The 25,437-nt window shown below is 38.4% G+C and overlaps 2 protein-coding genes across 4 annotated transcripts in view; one reads left to right on the top strand and one right to left on the bottom strand.

The window, feature by feature from the left end:
* Positions 1 to 25,437, top strand: part of Ubr3 (Ubr3 ubiquitin ligase) — a 95,565-nt gene that overhangs the window by 28,750 nt on the left and 41,378 nt on the right. The gene's annotated exons all lie outside the window — the stretch shown is intronic.
* Positions 716 to 25,185, bottom strand: orion. Of its 3 annotated transcripts, none has more exons than XM_034976398.2 (11): positions 25,097 to 25,185; positions 23,832 to 24,465; positions 11,641 to 11,782; positions 8,792 to 8,929; positions 7,888 to 8,105; positions 6,520 to 6,612; positions 4,697 to 4,824; positions 3,883 to 4,122; positions 3,378 to 3,509; positions 2,444 to 2,613; positions 716 to 988 (listed from the first exon to the last, which is right to left on the bottom strand). In XM_034976398.2, exons 2-11 carry the CDS (start codon positions 24,384 to 24,386, stop codon positions 810 to 812), a joined length of 1,995 nt encoding a protein of 664 aa, XP_034832289.1. In that variant the 5' UTR covers positions 24,387 to 24,465; positions 25,097 to 25,185; the 3' UTR covers positions 716 to 809. The 3 variants fall into 3 exon arrangements, with proteins under 3 accessions (XP_034832289.1, XP_034832288.1, XP_034832290.1); XM_034976397.2 differs by lacking the exon at positions 4,697 to 4,824 and adding an exon at positions 5,337 to 5,464 and having other exon boundaries at positions 25,097 to 25,180; XM_034976399.2 differs by lacking the exons at positions 4,697 to 4,824; positions 23,832 to 24,465; positions 25,097 to 25,185 and adding exons at positions 5,337 to 5,464; positions 15,601 to 16,134.

Here is a 25,437-nt window from a genome sequence, read left to right on the forward strand (position 1 = left end):
GATTTACAAAGTTACAGGCATTTTAATAATCAGAAATATTTAAATGCTTATAAATTTTTGTTATTTGATCGATTTAATTAGTTTTTTCAGTTTACGTCATTATTTTTATCCTAGTTTATAATAAAGTAATAAAAAAATTGTAGTCAAATACCCAATTTGATCGATAAATCCCTCAGTGCGCAGAAAATGGCCAGCGTTTTTACGAGACGGGACCAGCCTACTGACTCAGCTAAAACTAAAACTGAACGATAGCCACTGAGCTCATTTCTTTAATCCTTTGAAGGTTTTCTACAAAAAATATTTCACAGTAATGTAGTATTACCAACCAATGTCAAATGGGCTCGCTGGCTATTATTCAGTGTTAGACAGTTACATTAGAGTTAACGAATCCCCCCCGCTGAAAAAGAAACTATGGCATAACAGTGGTTTTTGATGTCATAGAACATGAAGGTCCTTAATATAAGGTCAAAAATTCATTACCACCTATTTAAATACGTTTTTAATTTTGTAAGGCTTCAAATGCTGGCTGAATTGTATTGACGAACTTATTCTTCTTCAAGTGCCATCTCCTACCGAAGGTTGGCAATCATTAAGCTTTAAAATTCATTTTACTTTAATGTTTTACTAAAGTCTATCAACTTGTTTATATTATTAGATAAAGTGACAAGAATAATAGTCATGTCTTATATTTTGGAAACGTTTAATAAAACATCAATCACGCTTAAATCAAAAATTTATTTGTCAAATTACTCTACAATAGAAATGAGTATATTACCATTATCAATTAAATTATTAGTATTCTAAAGTATTTAAAAATTACTGGCGGGCAGTACTAAGTCTTTTTCCACGTCGGCTTCAACAAACGCGGGCGGCGACTCCGCTTTGATGTGTCGCGAGTAGTTGTAGGTGAAGAGTTTGGCCGCTATGAAGCCGCCGGAGCCATGAGTTCCTCGGTGGATGATACCGGCCCCGCTTATTAGTGCTGAACCTGGGGAATGACACATCGTTTTATAATAAAACAGCATTTTTTCGAATGTTACTAGATAGATAGATAGATAGCAGTGGCGTGCAGGTCATAGAGGCATAAATGCACTGCTTACCCCAGTTGTAATAGCTCAATGCTTTTTTCATACCTGCCAGTAAACAGGTTCCTACCTAACTAATGCATACCTTGGCTTCTAACCTTGTGCACGCCACTGATAGATAGAAATACTTTATTGCACACAAAAAATATTACAGAAACTTAAACTAAAAAATTATTGTATGCAAAGGCGGCCTTATTGCTCACAGCAATCTCTTCCAGGCAACCTTTGGTGAAAGGAGAAACTAGGTGTGTTGGATAGAACTTACACGCAATACAAAAAAATGAACTAGTATATTATTATATAATATAATTAACTATTTCAGTAATACATACATAACTATCATACATATACATAACTATTATAAATATTAATATATATACAAAATCCATAATAGAAATATATATATATAACTACATACCTACATACCTACATATATTATTATAATAGACATACATATTATACCTATGATCGAATAAATTAACTATTATGGCATCGATAAGTATAGTTCTTTAAGACGATTTTTGAATATGGGCAAGGACTGTTACTAGCTGATGCTTCAAAATCCTGTAGGGACTATTATTTTCCGCGATAAAAAGTAGCCTATGTGTTAATTCAGGGTATAATCTATCTTCATTCCAGAGCCAAATCTGTCCATTAGTTATTGCGTGAAAGAATAACAGACACACACACGTACAGTACGCGGTAGAAAATAATGTACATCGGCCTTTAGAATGACATTTCGGCTGTGTAGAGCGTTTTCTCTGTCACTCATAGCTATGTGACGTTTTGTCGGTCTCAACAACAGAGACAGTGCTCTACAAAACCGCTGGCTCTTTCTAAAGGGTACTGTATGTACAAACAACAATCTTTCGCCTTTATAAATATTAGTATGATTAAATCCTTGAAAAGAGCAACCACCGAGTTTCTTGCTGGTTCTTCTCGGTAGGAAAATCAGTCCGAAACAGTGGTAGATTCTTCTAACGATTCAAAAGCGCTTTGAAAAGTTTATTTGAATAAAAAATCTTTCTCATCAACATCATCAACTGATAGACGTCCACAGCTGGTCACAGGTCTCTTGTAGGGGCTTCCACACGCCACGGTCTTGCGCTGCCTGAATCGCCTGAGACCCCGATCTATCGGTTTTACGAACTATGTGCCCTGCCCATTGGCACTTCAGCTTCGCAACCCGTTGAGCTATGTCGGTTACTCTAGTTCTCCCACGGATCTCCTCATTTGTGGTTTGATCGCGTAGAGAAACTCCGAGCATAGTTCTCTCCATCGCCCGGTGACTCTGAGCATTCTTATGAGACCCTTATCTTAATTTTTTTCTATTCTATTTTATCGTACAGTTGACATACCTTTAATAGGCTCAAGTGGTTGAATGTCGATGAACGGTACAGTGCTCTGCGCCGCGTCAGCCTCGAAGTCGCTGTGAGTGAACTCTATGTACTGGTCGTGTTTGGAGTCCACGGGCAGCGCCGTTGCGCTGCGCGTCGGTATGTCCGGCCGGACTAGCTCCAACCGGGACCTGGAACACGAGGGGCAGATTTAGACTAACCCGCAGTGTGGAAACGAATCTCGCGCCAGGCGTAAATCTCGCGATCATTGCTGTCAAACGTCACACGCAACAGCGGTTAGAGAGAGACAGCAATAGCGTAAAATAAAAGTAAAATAAGAAGAAGAAGAGAGACAGCAATCGAGCGCTAGTCTCTCTAGCTCTCTATCGGACAATCTATGAACTGTCGCATTGCTACTGCCGTCGCTAATGTTACGTTTTAATGTCGAAAAAATACGACTGTAGTACGGAACCCTCATTGCGCGAGTCTGACTCGCAATTGGCCGGTTTTTTTTTTTGCACGGCGGCCATTTTGAAAGTTTAGAAACACTATCGTACCGTAAGGCAACGCCAAGGTCTGTACCCGTACGTAGTCGGAATTCCACGGATACATACGAAGCGATTTGCCTCCTCATTTCTAATTCGAACCGCTAAGACTTGGAACACCCTTCCAGCATCAGTTATTCCAAATATAATATGAGTACCTTCAAGTTAAGAGTGAATAGGCATAGACTAGAAAAGCGCGCTCCATCTAAGGCTGCATTATCACTTGCCACCAGGTCTGATTGCAGACAAGAGCTAGTTTATAAACTTAAAAAAAAACAACTCTCTACCTACGAGATACAATACAGAATGCTGAAAGATAGACTCACGGACAGACAGCGAATGCTTAGTAATAGAGTCCCGTTGGCTCTTTTCGTGTACGGAACCCAAAAGTTAATATTCCTTAAGCTTACCGTGGAACTTCAGCGCCCTCTGTGTTGTCGTTACTCATCCACTGACTCCTGGCCGGTGACAGCCTGCCTGTCGTGTAGTTGAAAGGCGTTGATCGAATCTCGAAGTGCAGATGCGCACCGATCATTCGGAATCTGGAAATGTAACAATATATCTGATTTATATTCAGTAGTAAATCTGTATATATAAAATTCTAAGTCCTGACTGACTGACTAACATATATCAAGGCACAGCCTAAAGCTGGTCCTAGAGACATGTTTGGAGCGTGTGTTCTTTGTAAAGCGTAGGTATCCACTAAGAAAGGATTTTTGAAACTTTAACCCCTAAAGGAGTGAAATAGGGGTTTGAAATTTGTGTAGTCCACGCTGACGAAGTCGCTGGGATAAGCTAGTAAAACATAAAATAAAAAAGATTCAATAGGGAAGTTTTTAAAATCCAGCAGCAGAAAATATTAAAGTTATTAATGATGTACAAAGATAAAATTAAAAGAAAGCAAAATAATCTCACCTGACGCCAGTTAAGATGTATCCAGTAGGAGAATCCAGTTCATCCAAATCAATAGCCCTTTCCTCGAATGACATCGTGTGGTAGTCCACTCCGTCCCTTAAACCAGCATCTGTGATATCGAACTTCTGCAACGGCACCCAGCTTCCAGGAGTGACCGACCCTCTCTCGCCCAAGGTACCTTCGCTGATCTGGAGGTGGAAGACTCTGCCATGCTTCACAAGTCTTAAACCAGTCACTACCCTGGAAGTGGAAATGTTAGTTATAGTAAAAGCATTGAAAGAAGTTTGGTTATTACGAAAATGGACACCCGCACGCCCCATGCTATTATGTTAGAACGAGAAGCTGCTATTTTGCATAATTTATCCGAAAGAGATAAAGCTAATTACAAAGGAGCGCATTAATAAATAAGTTCTGCAGTTATGGCCAACACTTTCTGAATCGCACGTCGCACAGCACACAGCTAGTCATTCAAAAGTAGACCTTTAAGTCGTATTCCGAAGATACATTTATCAATGACAAGACTATGACATTGACAAATCTATGTAATGGTGCGTACACATCGACCCGTGGTCGTTGGTCTGATGCATACGCGGCCTCATATTAAGCGTATTACTGAAGGCTATGGAACGTTAGTTGCTAAATACATATTCCCATCGTTGGCGTTCGTTGGACCGATGTTTACGCACCATAAAGAATGACCATGACAGATGTGCCGTAAGTCAGTGATGGCCATTAATCCCATAAGCTTCTGGCGTGTAGAATTTTCTAGTGCGCCCAAGAGATGATTAGTTGATCCCGGAATTAGATAAATTACTTGTTGTTGTCAAAATCAGCGTTCACTTCTCGTAAGCTGAAAGTGCGTTCGGACGATCCGATATCGTCTTCGCAAAGACACATGCAGTAAGAGCAGTGGAGGAGGTTCCACTTCCACCAGGAGTCGACCTTCGGAGGAAAACATTAGTTTTTAAAAACATAGAAAACGGAGTTATTTTATATTGGGCCAAGTCTTTGTACACTATTTTAAAAGATTAATATTAGTGCTGAAATCCAATTAAAATAACCCATATCTATCTGATACTGGGGCCGATTCTCTAGTACACAATCTTTAAAGTAAACTAAATTAACAGGTCTAAATCTAGTGCTTTCCTTTTCCGCAAGCAACATTATGAAAGGGATAGCAATAGATTTAGCCGTGATATTTTAGTTTAGTTTAGAGATTGTGTACAAAGGAATTAGCCACAATGAATCCGCCATAGTAGTAGTTGCATTTATTGGATTTTTTTACAAGAAAACGACGCTGACATAGTGATTTGTATCATCAGTTCCTTATTTCTGGGCACAGTTTGCATGGACCCCGTAAATACTTAATACGTCTCCTTCAAACTGTTGGAAAACATCTACGCTTAAGAAACCCCTAAAAATTGTGCGGGTGTCCCAAATTCCAAGGGACTAACTTGTTGTTCTTAACGTCGGATGTGGCGTCCCAAAGACTGAAATAGCGGTGGGAATCGGGACCAGGTTCGTCGCAGAGGCACATGCAATAGGAGCAATGCCAGAACAACCAACGCCACCAGGAGTCGACCTGGAGAGAGCATAGTTAGAAAATTGATATAACATACTGCATGCATAGGCAGAATTTGGCTGTACCTTTTTGTTTTCGTAACATCTCCACTGTTTACCCATATTCGCAATAAAGAAATTTGAATTGAATTGAATTGATGCCAGTAGAAAACACAAAATTAATGGGAGTACAATTTTTTCTCACTTTCCCTGCGCTAAACAACTGCAGGAATCCTTTTCGTTAAAACTGTGCATACACTTCCAACAATTCGATCATATTGCAGATGTTTGACCTATGATCATCATCATAGACTCAATCATAATAATCTTATACCTATTCATTACAACGCAGTGTCTTTGATTGATCTACTGGCCTCATTGGACGACCTTAGTCGACAATTTAGATAAGCCCAGTAACTAGCGATAATAAGATTTACTTGATGAATTACTCAGAGATTATTCTATACTTAAGTAGAAATAAATAATAACGACCATTATGTTTTGTCGTTCTGATTTAATAATCTCATTCTACGTCCAATACCATGTTCGTATTATTTAACTAGTTCGCAAAATTTTACTAGATTATGCCTACTAGATAGAGACTTCAGTTTTTTTTTTTAATTCTGTGGGAACTCTTTAATTGTCCGGGATAAATCCTATAGGTATCCGTCTGCAAGATGGGATGCGTCCATGTGAATTTAGTTTTTTAGTTTAAATACAGTAGGAATTGTCTGTTTTTCAGGAACCAAAACTAGCCGATGTCCTTCCGCCAAAATTGGTTACACGATGGGCCTTAAAAAGCTTGCAAAAACAGACAGACACTTTCGCATTTATAATAGGAACTAGCTTATGCTCGCGACTTCGTCCGCGTGGACTACACAAATTTCAAACCCCTATTTTACCTCCTCAGGGGTTGAATTTTCAAAAATCCTTAGCGGATGCCTACGTCATAATAGCTATCTGCATGCGAAATTTTAGTCCGATCCGTCCAGTAGTTTGCGCTGTGCGTTGATAGATCAGTCAGTCAGTCAGTCAATCCTTTTATATATTTAGATAATATGGATTAGTTTCTTTTACCTTTGTCGTCCCTCGAGGGCAGCTACCGGGCTTTCCTAATGTCCTGCCGTTTTCGTACTCGATCCATTCGTACCGGCGATTGCTGGTCTTCGCCTGTAATCATAATACGTTACACTTAGAGCCCTCGCCCACGGCGACTTTTTGTAGCGATACAGTAGCGATGCTGTCGCGCTTCCGCATCGATACAGTCGCGAAGCGGTCGCTAGCTGTGTGCCCTCGCCCACGGTCTTAGATTCAGTCGCGATGCAAACGCGATACTGTCGCGCTTCCGCATCGATACAGTCGCGAAGCGGTCGCTAGCTGTGTGCCCTCGCCCACGGTCTTAGATTCAGTCGCGATGCAAACGCGATACTGTCGCGCTTCCGCATCGATACAGTCGCGAAGCGGTCGCTAGCTGTGTGCCCTCGCCCACGGTCTTAGATTCAGTCGCGATGCAAACGCGATACTGTCGCGCTTCCGCATCGATACAGTCGCGAAGCGGTCGCTAGCTGTGTGCCCTCGCCCACGGTCTTAGATTCAGTCGCGATGCAAACGCGATACTGTCGCGCTTCCGTCTCGATGCAAACGAGAAAAAAATGTTGCACTGATACTTGGTTCTCCATTCATGCGCCACCCTCCCTCCGTCCTTTCCCCGATGTCGTCCGACACGGTCGCGCGGTTGCATCGATACAGTCGCGATGCAGTAGCGCGTTGCTAATGCGACTAACACGAGTTAGTAGTGATGCTGGCGTGTGTTTAGTAAACGCGCGACAGCATCGCTACAAAAAGTCGCCATGGGCGAGGGCTCTTATAATTTGCACTAGCTGATGCCGCGACGCGCGTGGATTTAGGTTTTTAACAATCCCGTGGGAACTCTTTGGTTTTCCGGTATAAAAAGTAGCCTATATCACTCTCCAGGTCTTTAACTATACCCATGCAAAAAATCACGTCAATCCGTTGCTCCATTGCGACGTGATTGAAGGACAAACCAATAAACCAATAAACAAACACATTTTTACATTTATAATATTATGGTTTCTGATTATGCTAAACTTGTTTTCTTATCATACCGTGTAAACTTGTTTTTTAAACGGTTCAAATTAACGATTTTTAAATTACTTGCGGGTTTTTAGTGACTAAAGCAAATATTAGTTCCTCTGATTTTTGGCCTTCATCAAAAGACAATCTTTATTTCACATTTATAAAACACATTTTCAATATAGATGCAGTCAATGATCCTGCTCTTGCAAACCCTTCTATAGATATCTCGGAGCTACCCAATATACGCCGTGGTTGGATAGCTATAGCAGTCGCAAATAACTTAATTTCTTCCCTAAGGGTGATAAAAGTTTGCCTTCGAAACAAATAATTAATACCAGGCCAACTTACCGCTCTGCAGACCCACATGTCAGAGTCAATATAGTTGCAGTCAATGATCCTGCCCTTGCAAGCCGCTTGCTGCGCGCAGAACTGCTCTTTGAAGCAGGTATGGTGCTTGGCCAGAGTGTAGTGTCCGCAGTTCTCCCTGCAAGTGTTGTCCGAGTTCATGTCCACCTCGTTCTCTATGTAACCTTGGAGTAATCTGGTCACTTCTTCGTATGTTTCACCTGGAAATGCAAAAAAGGATGCGATTCAATGTATGACGACCAATGATGCACTGCCTCTCGATTGCGGTAGATTGACAGCTACAAAGTCGCGATCGCTATCACCTCTGATTGGTTGACTCTCACTCACTTCTTCTTCTTCCTTACCTTATCCCACGCTACGTAGGGTCGGCACAACATGTCTTCTTCTTCCACTCATTCCTGTCATTCGTCAATGTATAATCCACCTCTTTTTCACGCATATCCTCTTTCACGCAATCTATCCACCTTTTCTTTGGTCGTCCTCTCCTCTTTTTTCCTTCCACATGCATACTTAACATTCTTCTAGTGACATGGCTTTCTTCCCTCCGCATTATATGCCCATACCATGCCAGCCTATTACCCCTCATCTTTTCTACCACTGGCGCTACTTTCAAACTACCCCTTATATATTCATTCCTTATCTTATCCATCCTTGTCACACCACACATCCATCTCAACATTCGCATTTCAGTCGCATGTACTCTCCTTTCATCCGTCCCTTTTACCGCCCAACATTCTGAACCATACAATGTGACAGGTCTAACGACTGTTTTATAGATTTTGACTCTCACTCACTATTGGCTACAATTCATTGTTGCAACAAGAATACCATAAATTCAGCCAATCACAACAATTGCGATTGTAATAATGATTGATGCAGGTTTTACCTAGCTTATGCTGTGGAGGGTCGCACCTATACAAGTCTCTTCTTGCCATAGCCAGCGCGGCTCTAGCAGCGGCCGCTGTCCTCGATGTCCTCTCTCCATACCTTTGCCTCGTCAAACTCGCTTCTTGTGTGAAGTTGCCTGGAATTATTAATATATTATTTTAGTTATAACTACGGGTAACTTATGCCCGTGACTTCGTCCGCGTGGACTACACGAATTTCAAACCCCTATTGTACCCCCTTACGTGTTGAATTTTCAAAAATCCTTTCTTAGTGGATGTCTACGTCATAATAGCTATCTGCCATCAAGCTGTGCGTTGGTAGATCAGTCAGTTATTCAGTCACTTTTTCCTTTTACATATTTAGATTACTAGCTGATGCCCGCGACTTCGTCGGCGTGGATTTAGGTTTTAAAAATCCCGTGGGAACTCTTTGATTTTCCGAGATAATTTTTTTTTAATTTTCCGGGATCCAAGCTATCTCTGTACTAAATTTCGTCAAAATCGGTTGAATGGATGGGCCGTGAAAGGCTAGCAGACAGACAGACACACTTTCGCATTAATTTTTTTTTTTTAAATAAAGAATATTAGCCATGTTAAATGACAAATATTCCCCTATATAATTATATTAGTATGGATTGGCTAAAATTTTCAGTTTTATCAAAAGCGCATACCACAAATACATTGTTTTAAGAATTACCTAATAAAAGCACATTGATGCGGGTAAAGTTATCTTTGCAAGCATTCCGCGCTGTTTCTACGTAAATTCAGATTAAGTTCTCGGTAAAAGTTCTTTTTCAATTTAGTTTTTAATTTGTTCAACCATGTTATCTACTAGTTCGAATTCCTATAAATTCTTGTTATGTTAATTCATTGTTCTGACAGTTTTTATCCTGTTCATTCTGCTCATTTACAATTGTTTATGGCTAAAGGATATGGACTTGTTAGTGCATCCGTTTCTATTATGTTAGGTATAAAATAATGTTTAGCTAGGACTGGTTAGGGTTATTTAGAATATTTAACATGTCTTATAAAGTTATAAGATAACTATAGTTAGCGATGCCTGTGAATTCATCCGCGTTGAATTTGGATTTTCAAAATCGTGAGAACTTTTTTTTTTTTTTTTTTTAATTCAGATACAAGTTAGCCCTTGACTGCAATCTCACCTGGTGGTGAGTGATGATGCAGCCTAAGATGATAGCGGGCTAACCTGGAAGGGGTATGGCAGTTTTTATTAAACCCATATCCTACTACCATACCCTTTGGTTTCTACACGGCATCGTACCGGAACGCTAAATCGCTTGGCGGCACGGCTTTGCCGGTAGGGTGGTAACTAGCCACGGCCGAAACCTCCCACCAGACAAAACTCTTTGATTTCCCGGGATAAAAAGTAGCCTATATGTCATTTTACTAATTTTAAGTGTACACCCTCATGCCAAAAATCATGTTGATTCTTTGTTCGTTGCGGTTTCATTAAAGTAAACAAGAAAACCTACAAAACACACACGTTCTCATTTGTAATATTAGGAATTTGAAGCTTTCTGAGAACTTTCTGTTTATTTTACGTTTTATTGTTTTAATAAAATTTGAATACCTACAGCAATAGACATGGTTTAAAAATTAATGTAATAATAATAATTTGTATCTGTGCTGTAATTGCATAGTACTATTTAACAAAAGCTTGTGGTTTTACTTAGATAATTCAACTTTGCCTATTCGTCTTCGTTAAAATTGCCTTGTCTATTTACATTAAAGTTAATGGATTAAGTAACATTATGATAATTAACATACGCAGCTCTATCGATACTGCGTATTGCCTCACTGACAATAATTTTTTGCTACCTATTTCATGAGTAACGCTGATTACAACACAAAGTGGGTATGAATTATTATCTATTAATTGCAGGCTGACGTCATTAAATAAATCAGTAGGTAAGTACCTACTTCCACCAACAACAATAGCATTAGATTTTATTAGGCTCGATCCCCTAAAACAAAAACCGGCCAAGTGCGAGTCAGGCTCGCGCAACGAAGGTTCCGTGCTACAGTCGTAGTTTTTCGAAAATTTGCACGATAATTCAAAAACTATGATGCATAAAAATAAATAAAAATCTATTTTAGAATGCACAGGTGAAGACCTTTCATAATATGATACCCCACTTGATAGGTATAGTTATCTTACTTTGAAAATTAAAAATACAATTTTCATGACCACAATTTAATTTTTTTTGTGTGATGTAACCACAAATTCACGGTTTTTCAGATTTTTTCACTAATGTCTGCTATAAGACCTACCTACCTGCCAAATTTCATGATTCTAGGTCAACGGGAAGTACCCTGTAGGTTTTCATATTACATCAGTAAGAAGAGGACCACTCTGAAATTTAGTTGTGCTCAGAATCAGTACCAATATCTATACTAACAAAATTTACAGGTCTTTTTTTTTTTTTTTTTAAATAGATATAGCGAGCAAGCGAGCAGGCGGGTCACCTGATGTTTTAAGTGATTACCGCCGCCCATGAACATTTGCAGCACCAGAGGAGCCGCCGATGCGTTGCCGGCCTTTTAGGAATTTGTTGGTCCGCCCCTTGAATAACCCCATGTTATAATCTAGTGGGAACACCGCCGATGGGAGTGATGGGTTCCACAGTTTGCACGTGCGTGGAAAGAAGGATCTGGCGCAGCGGACGGTGGAAGTGCACCAGACACCCAGATGGTGAGGGTGAAATTCCTAAATAGGTCTAAATCTATCGTCATCCTTTTCCGCAGGGAATATTATGAAACAGTTAGCCTTCTTCTGTAACTTCTAAGATGATTCTATGTGTTCAGGGCTATACATGTTTTTTGTTACCTTTGCCATATATCCTGAGCAGCATCCACGAGAATTGCATCATGGCGTATCCCTTGATCTCGGTGAGCGATATCGTGTTGTACATGTCGTAGATGAGCTGATGAGGCGACAGCTGCAGCTCGCAGAGGTCTGGATGCTCCTCCTGGAAACCGTTTTAGTAAAATTTAAAATGTTTGTCTTTGAAATTGACCTTGAATCATATTAGGTTTTTGGACTGTAGTAATAAAATGACGTGATTTTTTGTGTAGCGGTAGTTTATGGGGCTAGAATTCATTATTAAAGAGAATAATTTACAAAAAATCATGATTTTTATTCACCTTCCGTACCTACAGCATGACGTTCATGTTACAAATAAATAAAAATCATGATTTTTTAAAATTATTGTTCTCTTTTAAAAAATGAATTCTAGCTTCATAAACTACTGCTATACAAAAAAAAAATTTCATTTTATTACTACACAGTCCAATACCCTATTATTTGTTACATTGACATTGACATAATATGAGGGCTGATTCTCTTGTACACAATCTCTAAACTAAACTAAAATGACACGTTCAAATCTATTTCTATCCCTGTTCTAATGTTGCTTGCGAAAAAGGATAGCACTAGATTTAGACCTATTAATTTAATTTAGAAATTGTGTAATCAGCCCCAATATCCTCTTAAAAGAGAACTGCTGAGTTTCTTGCTGGTTCTTGCATGCAGATGCATGCCAAATTTTAGCCCGAGTTTCAGTTCAGTTTGAGCAGTGCGTTGATAGATCAGTCAGTCAGTCAGCTTTTCCTTTTATATATTTAGATAATCTTATGATTTTAAAGATGTATCTCTAAAGAACTGTCGCCACCTAATTACTTTCATAACATGTTATTCCTGGTTTTTACTTTGTCCCTGACTTAGAAGAGACGTGTTATGTAAACATAGCTTCATTAATGTATTTTCAAAACAATCCAACCAGACTGTTGATTATGATAACTTAATATGTCAATAATATTATTAGGTTTTTAAACCATATCAAAGATTGTCCTACTTCCTATATGTATATCTCTATAATATAAAAATGAATCACTAAATGTGTTGCTGATCGCAAATCTCGAGAACCGCTGAACCGATTTCGCTAATTCTTTTTTATAATATTCCTTGAAGTACGAGGATGGTTCTTACGGAGAGAATAATTTGAATCGACTGTTAGGCGGTACGAAGTTTGCCGGGGCAGCTAGTTTAATATATGTACGAGTAACAAATACATTATTTAATATTAAATATCCTAAAGTATGTTTATCTACACCCATGCTTTAAATCCTCTATAAAAGATTCTGAAACAGTTAGCTTATTGCCAACATTAAAACACCCAATATCTTAATAACTATTAAAGCATCCAAACGAGTGTTATAATGTACTGAATTTCATTATAACACTCCTGTGAAAAAGAGACAGCGCTATACTGCTGGCATAACGAGACAGATTTATGCCAGCAGTATAGCGAACCTTTTATAGAGGATTCATAATATTATGGGTGTAGATAAAGTCTTGTATGCAACTGTTGATAATTAGGTATTAAAACACTTAAGTCAAGTCAAGTCGGTATTATCACACGAGGCGAATTTCGTGTTTTAATGCCCCTCTTTATACAACAGTTGCCTAAATAACTATTGTACTAAGATTAAACACTACCTAGATAATGATTATTATATCCTCCAGTACCTACCTACGTAGTAGTATTGCCTTATAAGAATTCTATGCTTATTTTATTCCGGAAAAACAAGGGGTTCCAAAAGGAAGAAGATAGATTTGCTATAGCAAATCTATCTAAAATATCCTTCGTTTCAACAATTCAAAATTCTTACATATTGTTTCATGAGGCTTACTAAAATCAACTACTTAATAACTTTGTGAATGTTCTCCGCCAAATAATAACAATTTGTTAATCACATAAACCGACTTTCGTGTTTTAATGCCCCTCTTTATACAACAGTTGCATAAATAACTATTATCTGTTTTCTTTGTGAGTAACATACTTTCTTAAAGTGGCTTATTTCCGTCTACAGAAATTTCCATCTCTGTGCCTAATATGGGCCCAGTAATTTAGCCTTGAATATTATAACAAACAGGCGGATGCACTGACTCTTAAATGAATGTATGTACATATTTTCAACTGACGTGATGTTTACATTATTATAGGTAGGTAGGTATTTGTGAGCTATGTTTGTACAGTATACGCAAAATAAATTTAACTTTATACACGTACGTAGATTAGTATCAAATTAATGAAAACAATTCTAGGTCATTATTAAAATGGTAGTCGCGTAATGACTTGCAATAGTGTTGCGGTAAACATTGGAAATGGACAAATGAACGTTTCAATTACGTTGCGTAGTTTTAATGGTTCCGAACCTCAAAAGGAAAAGCGGAACCCTTATAGGATCACTTTGTTGTCTGTCTGTCTGTCTGTCAAGAAACCTACAGGGTACATCCCGTTGACCTAGAATCATGAAATTTAGCAGGAAGGTAGGTCTTATAGCAGACATTCGGGGAAAAATCTGAAAACCGTGAATTTAGGGTTAGATCACACAAAAAAAATTAAATTGTGGCCATGAACTAATAATTAGTATTTTCAATTTTCAAAGTGAGATAACTATACCAAGTGGGGTATCATATGAAAGGGCTTTTTCTGTGCATTCTAAAACAGATTTTTATTTATTTTTATGCATCATAGTTTTTGAATTATCGTGCAAAATGTTGAAAAAATACGACTGTAGTACGAAACCCTCAGTGGGCGAGCCTGACTCGCACTTGGCCGATTTTTTTAAATGTAATATTACTTATTAAGTACCTATATACTTTTGAGATTTCTAAGATTTGAGTGCTTTTCTTATTTTATTCAGCAGGGCCAACTCTCGATATTATGTTACAATAATTTCACAATATTTGAATTAGGATTTGTTTAGTTTATAGTTACCAGTTGCAAGATTTAGTATGTTGTGTGTTTGTATGTTGTATATGTTTTATGACAGTTAAAATTAGGTGTTCTCACCGATTTCTTACACTTATCGATAGATTGACTTCTAAAAAATCATCATCATCATCAATTCATTGCTAGCTCTGAAAACGGATATGCTCTTAGAATGAGAAGGAGTTGGCCATTTGTGTTCTAACAAGACTGTATATTTTACACCGCAAGAATTGTTTTTCGTTGGATATTGGACTCAATAAATTATTGGGCAGGAAATCGCCACATTTTTGCTTAATATTGAACACAACTTGATTAATATTCATAATATGGGTCAGTGACATCCATCCAAACATGGCTTACAGTAGATAAAGCCGTACAAGTTACAACGCTGCTTCGTTCCGCCTTTGTTGCGATACTTTCCGATGTCCTTAACCGTTACTGAATGCAATACGGACGTTTCTAAACGTTAGTATTCTACTGGCGTTAACTGTGCTATTTCTGTTTTTTAAACGCAAAAATGATGATAGCAGCAGCACCTCTAGTACTAGACGTTGTGCCGTTTAACCAGATCCTTTTACCAGGCCACGCACATGCAAACTGTGAAATCAACTCCCATCGGCGGTGTTCCCACTAGATTGCAACATGGGGTTATTCAAGGGGCGAACCAACAAATTCCTGAAAGGCCGGCAACGCATCAGTTTCTCTGGTGCTGCAAATGTTCAGAGCCGCCAGCTCGTTTGCTCGCTATCTTTATTATTTAAAAAAAAGACGTTGACAGCTACAATACCTGCTGAAACTGCAATCCCTGACATTTGGCCATAAAAGGATATGATACACATTTTTATCATGAGCCTACGGTAAATTCAACTGATCACTTGATCAGTTCTGAGTCTCAAATCAAAATAAATTGTTTTAGTGAGGTAACATGTACATCTCTGACATGCGCAACAACTTCAGGAGCATGCAAAAACTCGTAAAAACACTCTCAGGATACATGTTGTTTTGTTTACCTGTAGCATCGCACGGAACATGTCCCCGTGCTCTAATAAATCGTGGATCTTTCTCACAGCTTGCGCGACTGAAGCCTTAGGATCCATTAAAACTCCCTCAGCTAAGTCCAACCATTCCCGCACCGGTGCAGGCACCGATCCAGGCACTGCTTGTCGTTTGGCGAACTCCACAAAGTTTTTATAATAACCATCGATGATTTGGGATTTCTCTACAAGTTTGAGCCACAACCAGGTGTCGAAAGGCGGTCGGGGAGGTCTGGGCACGGATTCTATTCGCTCGTCGAACCTTACAAAGGCCTTTGTTAGCTCCACGTCCCCGCCTATGCCTGAGGAACTCCATTCGGGATTAGTGACGTTCTTCCAGAGTTTATCCTCTAGATCGTAGAATGTATTGCGTATATTGTCGACGGGGCTGGGATCGCTGGCGCGCGCGACCGCGAGCAGCGCGAGGAGCGCCGCGTATCTCATAACGCGTGTTATTGTAAAAGTGAAACGATTCGCGTCGCGACCGGAGGCGCACTGACTGCCGCGCCGAGCGGAGGGGACAGCCGGTCCGTGAGCCGTCGAACGTGGCCCCCACTAGTGCTGACTAACAATTATATCGATAAAGACAAGTTTATGTTTAATCAACTTTTTAACTACTGCACATACGTTGCAACTCTTTGGCATGTTAAGTCCAGGTCCTTCGCCAGATATCTCTGTCAAAATGGAATCGTGTGGTCAAAATAGATTACGAAATTTGAATTTTGTATTGGAATGTCGGCCGTGGCGTTGACTAGCCTCTGCTGATATTCCCCGCCCTTATGGCAGAAATTCGGTCAGCACTTTGTTATTATTGTCTCTGTTGTGAACTGGCCGATATTATTATTGTTAACCAGTATTGCTAATTTTTTCGCAAAAAAGCAGCCGTTTTTTCGCAAGCTCATAGATTGTTAACAAGTCGGCCGATGTGAACTGGCCGATATTATTATTGTTAACCAGCATGAAAGCCGGTATGGCTCATTTGTTCGCAAAAAAGGAGTCATTTTTTCGCAAGCTCATAGATCGTAGCCACCGATTTTCGCACCTAACAATGATAGATTGATCATGTCGGCATCCAACTTATTGGAACGTCTATAGTTGCTATAATACACTTTATTATCATGAATAACTTCCTCGTTCGATCACCTTATGTAAATTGTAACGCCAGTTTATTCGAGGAAAATTAGCCCGTTAGCCTTGTACCCAATACCAGTCGACTTTCACTTTAATTTATTGCTACCGAGAAGCAATACTAATTATTTATTTATTTAGAGGATGTTTCTGTTAATAACTTAATTAAACAAAGTGTTTAGGATAGGTAACTAATGATTTTAAAACACTGTCTGTCTGTTGTCTGTTTTGTGAAAGTAACATATTGTTGTGCATATTTTAGTATGAGATTCACCACACTAGTTACTACTTATTATTTTACTATGTAGGATTAGTAGTTTCGGATAGGTATTTTTTACCCGACTGCGGCGAAGCCCAAAAGGGGGGTAATTTTTAAAAAAAAATCTAAATGGTGGATTTTATGCGCTTTTGATGTACGGGCTGAAAAGATGCAATGCAAACTGTAGCTCAGGGGTTTTTTGTAAACTTTTTAAATTGGGTACTTGTTTGTATTGCCTTTTTCAATTAAGTCACAAGCACCTATTTTTGCTAGGCGTTCAATCTTTTTTTCAAGAAGCGTTGGATGTTTTACCGATATCGATATTTATAGGCTTAAAGCTATGAAACAACACTACCGACCCGCATGTTAATATTGTTAGCGAAGCGCAATCTTTATTTGCTTCGCCCGTGACTCTTATCTCCTCGTAACAAGAGTTTTATTGTACTGTCTGTATTCTCGATATGGATTTGTATAGCAGTTACTTTATAGGCTAAGAGTTCATAGGTCATTATGAGAAGGTATTTGGTAAAATATAATTGGTTATTGGTTCTTCTTTGTTGCTAGATTATGGGCAAAGGATTTTAGTTAGAACTGATAGTTATATATCTGGTCGTTTTAATCGTCTGTCTTTGCAACAATTATTATTCATACGTCCCCTAAAACTGATGATATTAAGTTTAAACTTTTCTAATATTTTCTGACAATTTTTAACCGACTTCAAAAAAAGGAGGAGGTTCTCAATTCGTCGGAATCTTTTTTTTTATGTATGTTCCCCGATTACTCGAAGACGCCTGGACCGATTTTGAAAATTCTTTTTTTGTTTGAAAGGTTATACTTCATACTATAGCAACTTGTCCTAAATACATCTTTGCCACCTGGTGGAATCGCCTGACCCTTTTTATTTTCAAGATACATTTCAATTCAATTTCAGATTTGTCATGTAACTTGCGTTTACTTTTTAACTCATATTTGTCAAACTCGCGAAACGACTGCTGCGGGACAGGCAGGTCTAATTTATCATACATAGGTAAAGCAAAAAACCACCATATAAACAACTTCGATCAAGCACCTACTCATAGTCTTCCAATAGCTCTCAGTCTATTATTCATGCACTATCAGGTTGACAGTTGACACATTCATTTCGCTTTGGATCAATCCAGTACATGATTCTCAGCTTTTATAGGCACCTGCTTTAACTCTCCCACTTGCTCTCAGCCTATCATTATTTGTCCGCTATGCACTGTCAGCTGACACCGTCCGTCACCGACTGCCGCGCATTGGATCGCGCTGCTCTTCGTCTTTATTACTCCAATCAATGTACAGGGTGCCCCTATTTCCGGTAACAGTCAAATTATATCACCTTTTACGAGGCAGTTAACTTTTCCTTTGATGTTATTTTTATATCGATTCTAATAGACTTACGCTGAGTTATTTCGAAAGAAATCAAAAAAGATTAAGTGGTGATTTAAACCAAATTAATCACGAGATTTCATAGGATGCTTGTGTATAAAAAAAGTTTAAACTGCACTTGAATTTGCTTCGGACAACTCAGCCTCAAAGCCAGGCGCTAATTCTGTTATACACAATATCTAAACTAAAATGATAGTGCTAAACTCACGTGTTGCTATCCCTTTCATAATGTTCCCTAAGGAAAAGGATAGCAATAGATATAGATCTATCAATTTAGTTTTATTTCAGAGAATGTGTAGGTACAATAGAATTAATCAATTAATCAGAAATTATATTTATCTTAATTTAACTTAGGCTTTGTTTTGTGGAGTTTAACACGTTGATTAAGTTTGATAAAAAGTTTATTTATTTGTTATAACGATGCGCTAAAGATATTTCTGTCAGAAAGTCTGAATATTTTTATTTAAATCTTTTAATTTTTGTAAAGTACAATTGCTGAATCACGGTAGGATCTAGGAAGAACCAGTGATAGGATACACTTGAAAATACTATGTAAAAGCTTATTTAAATTGTAAAAATAAATAAAAATTAATATACATTTAACAACGTCAGAGCATCCTATATCTTAAACACAGATGACGCGCGTTTCATGTCCAGTGTCATTCAACTAATTAGAGCTTATTAAGCAAAACAACATATATATTATGTGCACATGTTTGTCCGTTCGTTTGTCCAGTTCCTGGTATTCGACAGTGTACTTTTTCATATTATATGGTAGCAATCTGTTCTTGGAATTTTTCTAATGTTTGGATAATGTATGAAACTTGTTATATGCCCTTACGATATGAACTTCCATTATTTAGAGGCTGGAAAAAGAAATCTACGCACCCCGACATCAAAACTGTTTCAACTCAAAAAAAAACTTTTTCAGAAACTAAACAGCCGAAATTAAAGTTGAGATCTATAGAGCGCACTTTGACTTTGCTCAGACTTAAAGTACCTACTGTAAAAATGAGACAGTGTTATCGCGCTGGCATTTAAAATCTGTCTCGTTTCAACTGAAACTCTCACTGCTATCTGTTTATGGAACGAGCTTCCCTCGCAAATCCATCGTGCTGAATCCCTTAACAAATTTAAAATTGACGTCAAAGATCATTACCTATCTCTTTGCTATCATCAGTAACGGCATAGTTTATTATTTAAATCTATATGTCTATATATATCTATGTAGTCTTATGTATGTCTATTATATTTTATTTGTATGTATTAGTGTATTAACAATATGTATTTTATATTCTTATTATATGGTTTAGTTTATTTAGCTATTGGTATTTAGGTTTATTTTACACCACCTCCCATTGTCCATTTGTTCGTTTTTTCCCTAGCGTTAAGGTTGTCTGGAAGAGATCGCTATTTAGGGATAAGACCGCCTTTTTGTACCTACTTATTAAGATTTCTTTTTGTAACCTGTTATTTGTGTTTCTGTGGTGCAATAAAGTATATACATACATACATACATACATACTGAAACTTAAGTCTGAGCTTAGTCAAAGTACGCTCTATAGATTTCAGCCTAAGAATATCGTTAAGTTTTAATAAATTGAAGCTGAAGTATACAGGCTATTATTTAGGTATTATAATACATATATTATTATGATGCAGACGGTACGCTCGTTGTTTTAAATTAAAGTTTCCTTTCACACGCACAGTTTTTGATTGTCACTGATGAGATTGTTATGTTTATTATTTGAACAACATTTGTTTTGTTCCTCTGAAATTATAAATCTATATAAGTATATGAAGAAAAGCTGACTGACTGACTGACTGACTGATCTATCAACGCACAGCTCAAACTACTGGACGAATCGAATCGATCGGACTTAATCGCGGACAGTCTGCTAGTCTAAATATATAAAATGAAAAGGTGACTGACTGACTGACTGACTGACTGACTGATTGATCTATCAACGCACAGCTCAAACTACTGGACGGATCGGGTTGAAATTTGGCATTCAGATAGCTATTATGACGTAGGCATCCACTAAGAAAGGATTTTTGAAAATTCAACCCCTAAGGGGGTAAAATAGGGTTTTGAAATTTGTGTAGTCCACGCGGACGAAGTCGCGAGCATAAGCTAGTCAATAATAAAGAATCATTGATTCCAAAACGCGTAAGTGCCAACGAATAAACGCATCAAATCTTGACCTATGACCTCACAGATAGTGTAATGCTATTCATAAATCACTATACACACATGCACAATACACTTGACCTATTTTTGCTCATAGAAACCTCACTATCCATATCTATTAACTAGCTTATGCTCGCGACTTCGTCTGCGTGGACTACACAAATTTCAAACCCCTATTTCACCCCCTTAGGGGTTGAATAATCAGAAAATCCTTTCTTAGCGGATGCCTACGTCATAATAGCTCTAGCTGCATGCCAAATTTCACCCAAATCCATCTAGTAGTTTGAGCTGTGCGTTGATAGATCAGTCAGTCAGTCACCTTTTCCTTTTATATATTTAGATTTATTGAATAGGTGGTACATAGGTATTTTGTGCTAAAACGCATCGATATAAATGACAAGATAATATTATGGTCAAGCGAACAAAATTTTTCACGGTTTTGGATATTGGTCTTAGATACAAATGAACGACCCGTTTGAAATCCAGACGTCACTGAGGTTGCATTGGTGCTAAAGCACCACTGCATCGGTGTCATTTTGTTTGTTCAATAGCCCTGTCCATACGAAGTAATTATATAAGTCAATGGCTAAAACGTCACTTTTCATGTAAATATTTACAATGTGCTGAGGCTGTAGTCGACTTCACTTTACGCATTATCAGACAGTTTACATCCGTTATGTTATATTAATTCAATATTTTATTAATTAGTAATTGCGTCGTGCATACCTACCTACTTCAGTTTATCAGTTATCAGTTATCGATATGTGGTTAGTCATTCTTCATGGCTCTTGCAATTTGACGCAGTAACGGTACTGATTCTGAGCACACCTAAATTTTAGAGTATTCGCATCCTCTTCTTACTAATGTAATATGAAAAGGATAGACACAGTTTGACAGTTTTAAATTTAATTTTTAGATGTTAAAACCTGTGATTTTAGCGCAGTCGCGAGCCTGCTGTTTAAATTTGTAGCGTGCACTAAAATTTAGAGTCTTTAAATATAAATTTCATGTTCCGTCCTTTTTTAGCAATATTAAAAAGAGAAAGATGCAGATATATGTACTTTAAATTTAGTTTAGAGAGAGACTAGAGAATCGAAACCGAGCAGATCAGCTAGTGACAGATAAAATTAAGAGAATTTGGGTAAAACTAAACCCCTTAATGTTCAATGTTCTGCTTTAGCATACATATTAAAAAAGCGTAACATAGCACCTATTATCAGTGGCGTAGCTAGGTAACTAAGGGCCCTGGGGCAAACCAAAAAATGGGGCCCCACTGCTATCTAAACTGGTTAGGTTTCTCGAAAAAAAATCTCGATTCACAATAAAACGCACATCGATGAATAATAAAACGCACATATCCCTCAAATTGACTACACTGCCAACCCACAGAAAGAGTTTAGGGGAATTCCCTAGATATAACTTTTGAATTTATCTCAACTGAGTTGTCATGATTAAACCCGGGTTGCAACCTGTTATATTTATTTTGAAAATGGGAGAAATATTCAAAAGTTCAGTTCGATCGAGATTTTCTGGTAAGGATTCGAGGGCCCTCTGAGCTTGAGGGCCCCGGGGCAATGCCCCGCCTAGCCCCTAGGTACCTACGCCACTGTCTACTATCTACCGGCTCATACAATTAATTTTAACATGCCCTTGGCCGTTTCACGGTCTAGGACTCAAAGTACCGTATTGTTTACACTTGTTCTCCGCGCGTTCGCCATAGCGACGAGTCTTGCATTCAGTCACATCACATCGTTCACGCGACGGACAAACTCGATAGCAAAACATTATCTTTGAACAAAGTTGTTTGACCCCTCCCACTATTAGTCACTCTTGCTATGCCATGAGCCTATGGTGTTTATGGCATTCCAATCACAACCACGTGTGTGCAGTTTTTTATGGCAAGGTTGAGAGGTCTTCAACGTACTGAAGAATAAGGGCTTTTATTTAAACTAGCTGATGCCCGCGACTTCGTCCACGTGTGGTTCTTAAAAATCCCGTGGGAACTCTTTGATTCTCCGGGATAAAAAGTAGCCTATCTCACTCCAGGGTATTAACTATACCCATGCAAAAAATCACGTCGATCCGTTGCTCCGTTGCGACGTGATTGAAGGACAAACCAACAAACCAACAAACAAACACACTTTCGCACCACTACCCATAGGTATAATATAAATCTTGTCTTAAATAAAAACAAAAAAATTGTTATTCTTGCTAGAATTTTCGCTCATAATAATTTAATTCTCATGAACCGGAAACGAACTCGCACCCGGCGACTCAGACATATCCAATGAGCTCAGTGAGTCACGTGTTGAACCGTTAATGCTCTTTGTGACGTCACGGCACGGATCCTAAGGGTGCCTGTCCACTGAAGCGGAGCGGAGCGGAGATTTGTATAATTGACCAATTAGAGTTTTGTCAGATCACGGAATAAAATGATGACGTTATTTACAGACAATCTGATTGGTCTGCTCATCACATCTCCGCTCCACTCCGCTTCAGTCGACAGGCACCCTTACACTTGGCCCGATTGATATGCATGTCTTTTTTAACCGACTAAAAAAAGGAGGAGCGAAGTGCAAGATGCGACGACTCCAAAGACATTAAAGGCTGGCTTGATAGAGGAATGTTTTGTTTACAATGATAAACTGAGCAAACAAAGTATTGTCTCCCTGATGTTTTTTCCTACTCTGTTGTAAACTGAACGATGAACGTGATGTCACACCGTTGGATTTTCAATGTAAACCGTCAATTGTTGACATTTTTACCCGTTCTCACCATTTTCTCACGTAGATTACATGTTTGCCATCGATTTACAACATTTTTATGTATAAACGAATATATGACAAAAATTCTCCCTAAGGAGTAGATAAGTGTAAAAATAAACGAATATAAAATAAAATAAAACAGTCCATTACAAAATGAGAACTTACCTACTCGCCATTTTAACTGTTTATGTCAATAGTACGGTTTTACTTACTTTTAAAATAAGGACTAAAATCGTACTTTTGACTTAAACAGTTGACACATAAAGTTAAAATGGCGAGTGAGTTTCCTACCTACCTACCTACCTACCTACCTACCTACCTACCTACCTACGTGCCTACATAATTGAACACAAAAATTGCCGCTTTTCGATGTCATATCTCATTTTTTATCCATACAAATGCCATAAAGTGCAATGACAAACTAGTAAGTAGGTATACACGTAAAACATCAAACCTGCAAATCATCCAGCACCAAATTCAAAATGCCGCGTCCAAGCAAATGTTTATGCGGCGGCGCGATCAGAGAATGAACTCGTTCCAGCAAACCCGGCAACGCACCAGGATCATGAGACACACACCACTGCGCGAAATCCTCTAACGTATTCCTTTCCAACTCCTTCTGTAACCTCACATACTCCCTCATTTGACGGTCGGCGGACGCCACACGGCTCAGCAAATCTGACATTTCGTGTAATCTCAACTCTAATCTCGCTCCTCGACCCGTTTTTGCTAACAGCATTGCCACTGCACTGTTCTTCTCAATCCCGAGTTCCAGTCGTTCTATCATCCGAGATATTTGATCCAGTTTCGCCAAAACCATCCTTTCCCTCCGTCTTATAACAGGGAGCTCCACGCCTCCCGATAAGTTCAACGGTTTGCCTAAAAGGTCCCATGAGTTCAGAACTTCCTCGCCTATATCCTTGCCAAGTTTGATAACGTCGACCGCTTCGTCTATGAACGCGTGGGCGAAGGCGATTAGCAGAAGAAAGGTACACGCGCGAACAGTCATGGCGGCGGATGGACTCCCACTGAGATATTCCGATTTCCGTGTAAGGCCGCCGGGTGGCCAGATTTAAAACTTTCTTCTCCTTAAAAAAAGGGCAAAAAATTTATTTATTGCAAATTAAAGACCTATTTTCTATTTTTAAGTCATATTTTATTTGATTATAGTTATGTTTTAAATAGTTGGGTATTTAATTTCGTTGATTCGCGGCGTTCACGGGCTTTCTTGCCGCAATTCGTACGCGAGTGAAGAGCTCATGCCCATTAGACAACATATTATTAAAACGATCTATTATCGTGATTCACTAAAGTCCAGATGCTTGATAGGCGGTTAAAGTTAAGTTAACGTTAAAAGTAAAATGGCTTGCACATGTTAGGGTTTGCGAACTTATTGAGCCGATGTTTTAGTCTATAATCATGTAGGTTTAAATACTATTTTGTGCAACCAACTTTGTGGTGGTCTAAGTTTAACGGTAACCTTAACGTAACCTACCATGCAACTGGACGCAAGTAGGTGCATTACAGCATAACCAAGGCAACACTTTCACTTTCCCATCCATCCACTATCCAAAACTTGAAGTAAACACTAACTTAGATATTATTATAAAACCTCAATAACATTTTTCATATGAAATGTCGTCATATTATTCACTACAACAAAAAATTTAATCCTATCAAAGTATATCAACAAACTATTAGTTTCCAAGTATACACTACCTTATTATTGAAAAACATCAGTAATATTTTTTCTTGTCAAATGTCGTCATATTATTCACTACAACAAAAACTTTAATCCTATCAAAGTATATCAACAAGCTATTAGTTTCCAAATAAACACTACCTTATTATTGAAAAACAACAGTAATATTTTTTCTTGTCAAATATCGTCATGTTATTCACTACAACAAAAACTTTAATCCATTCAAAGCATATCAACAAGTTATTAGTTTCCGGTCCATTTTTAATTAACTATCGGTTATCTCAACGAACACGATTCGCATCCATTTTGCCCTAAACGCGTTGCATGACCGGTACCGTTCGATTGAATGAGTCACTTG

The sequence above is a fragment of the Maniola hyperantus genome, chromosome 15 (genome assembly GCF_902806685.2).
Source record: "Maniola hyperantus chromosome 15, iAphHyp1.2, whole genome shotgun sequence".
NCBI lineage: Eukaryota > Metazoa > Arthropoda > Insecta > Lepidoptera > Nymphalidae > Maniola > Maniola hyperantus.

Coding starts and splice junctions, on each gene's coding strand:
- orion (XM_034976398.2), bottom strand. CDS start 24,386: ATGACTGTTCGCGCGTGTACCTTTCTTCTGCTAATCGCCTTCGCCCAC. Junction 11,783..23,831: donor TGGTGCTGGATGATTTGCAG/GTTTGATGTTTT, acceptor AACGGTTTCCAG/GAGGAGCATCCAGACCTCTG. Junction 2,614..3,377: donor GAGGGCGCTGAAGTTCCACG/GTAAGCTTAAGG, acceptor CTCGTGTTCCAG/GTCCCGGTTGGAGCTAGTCC.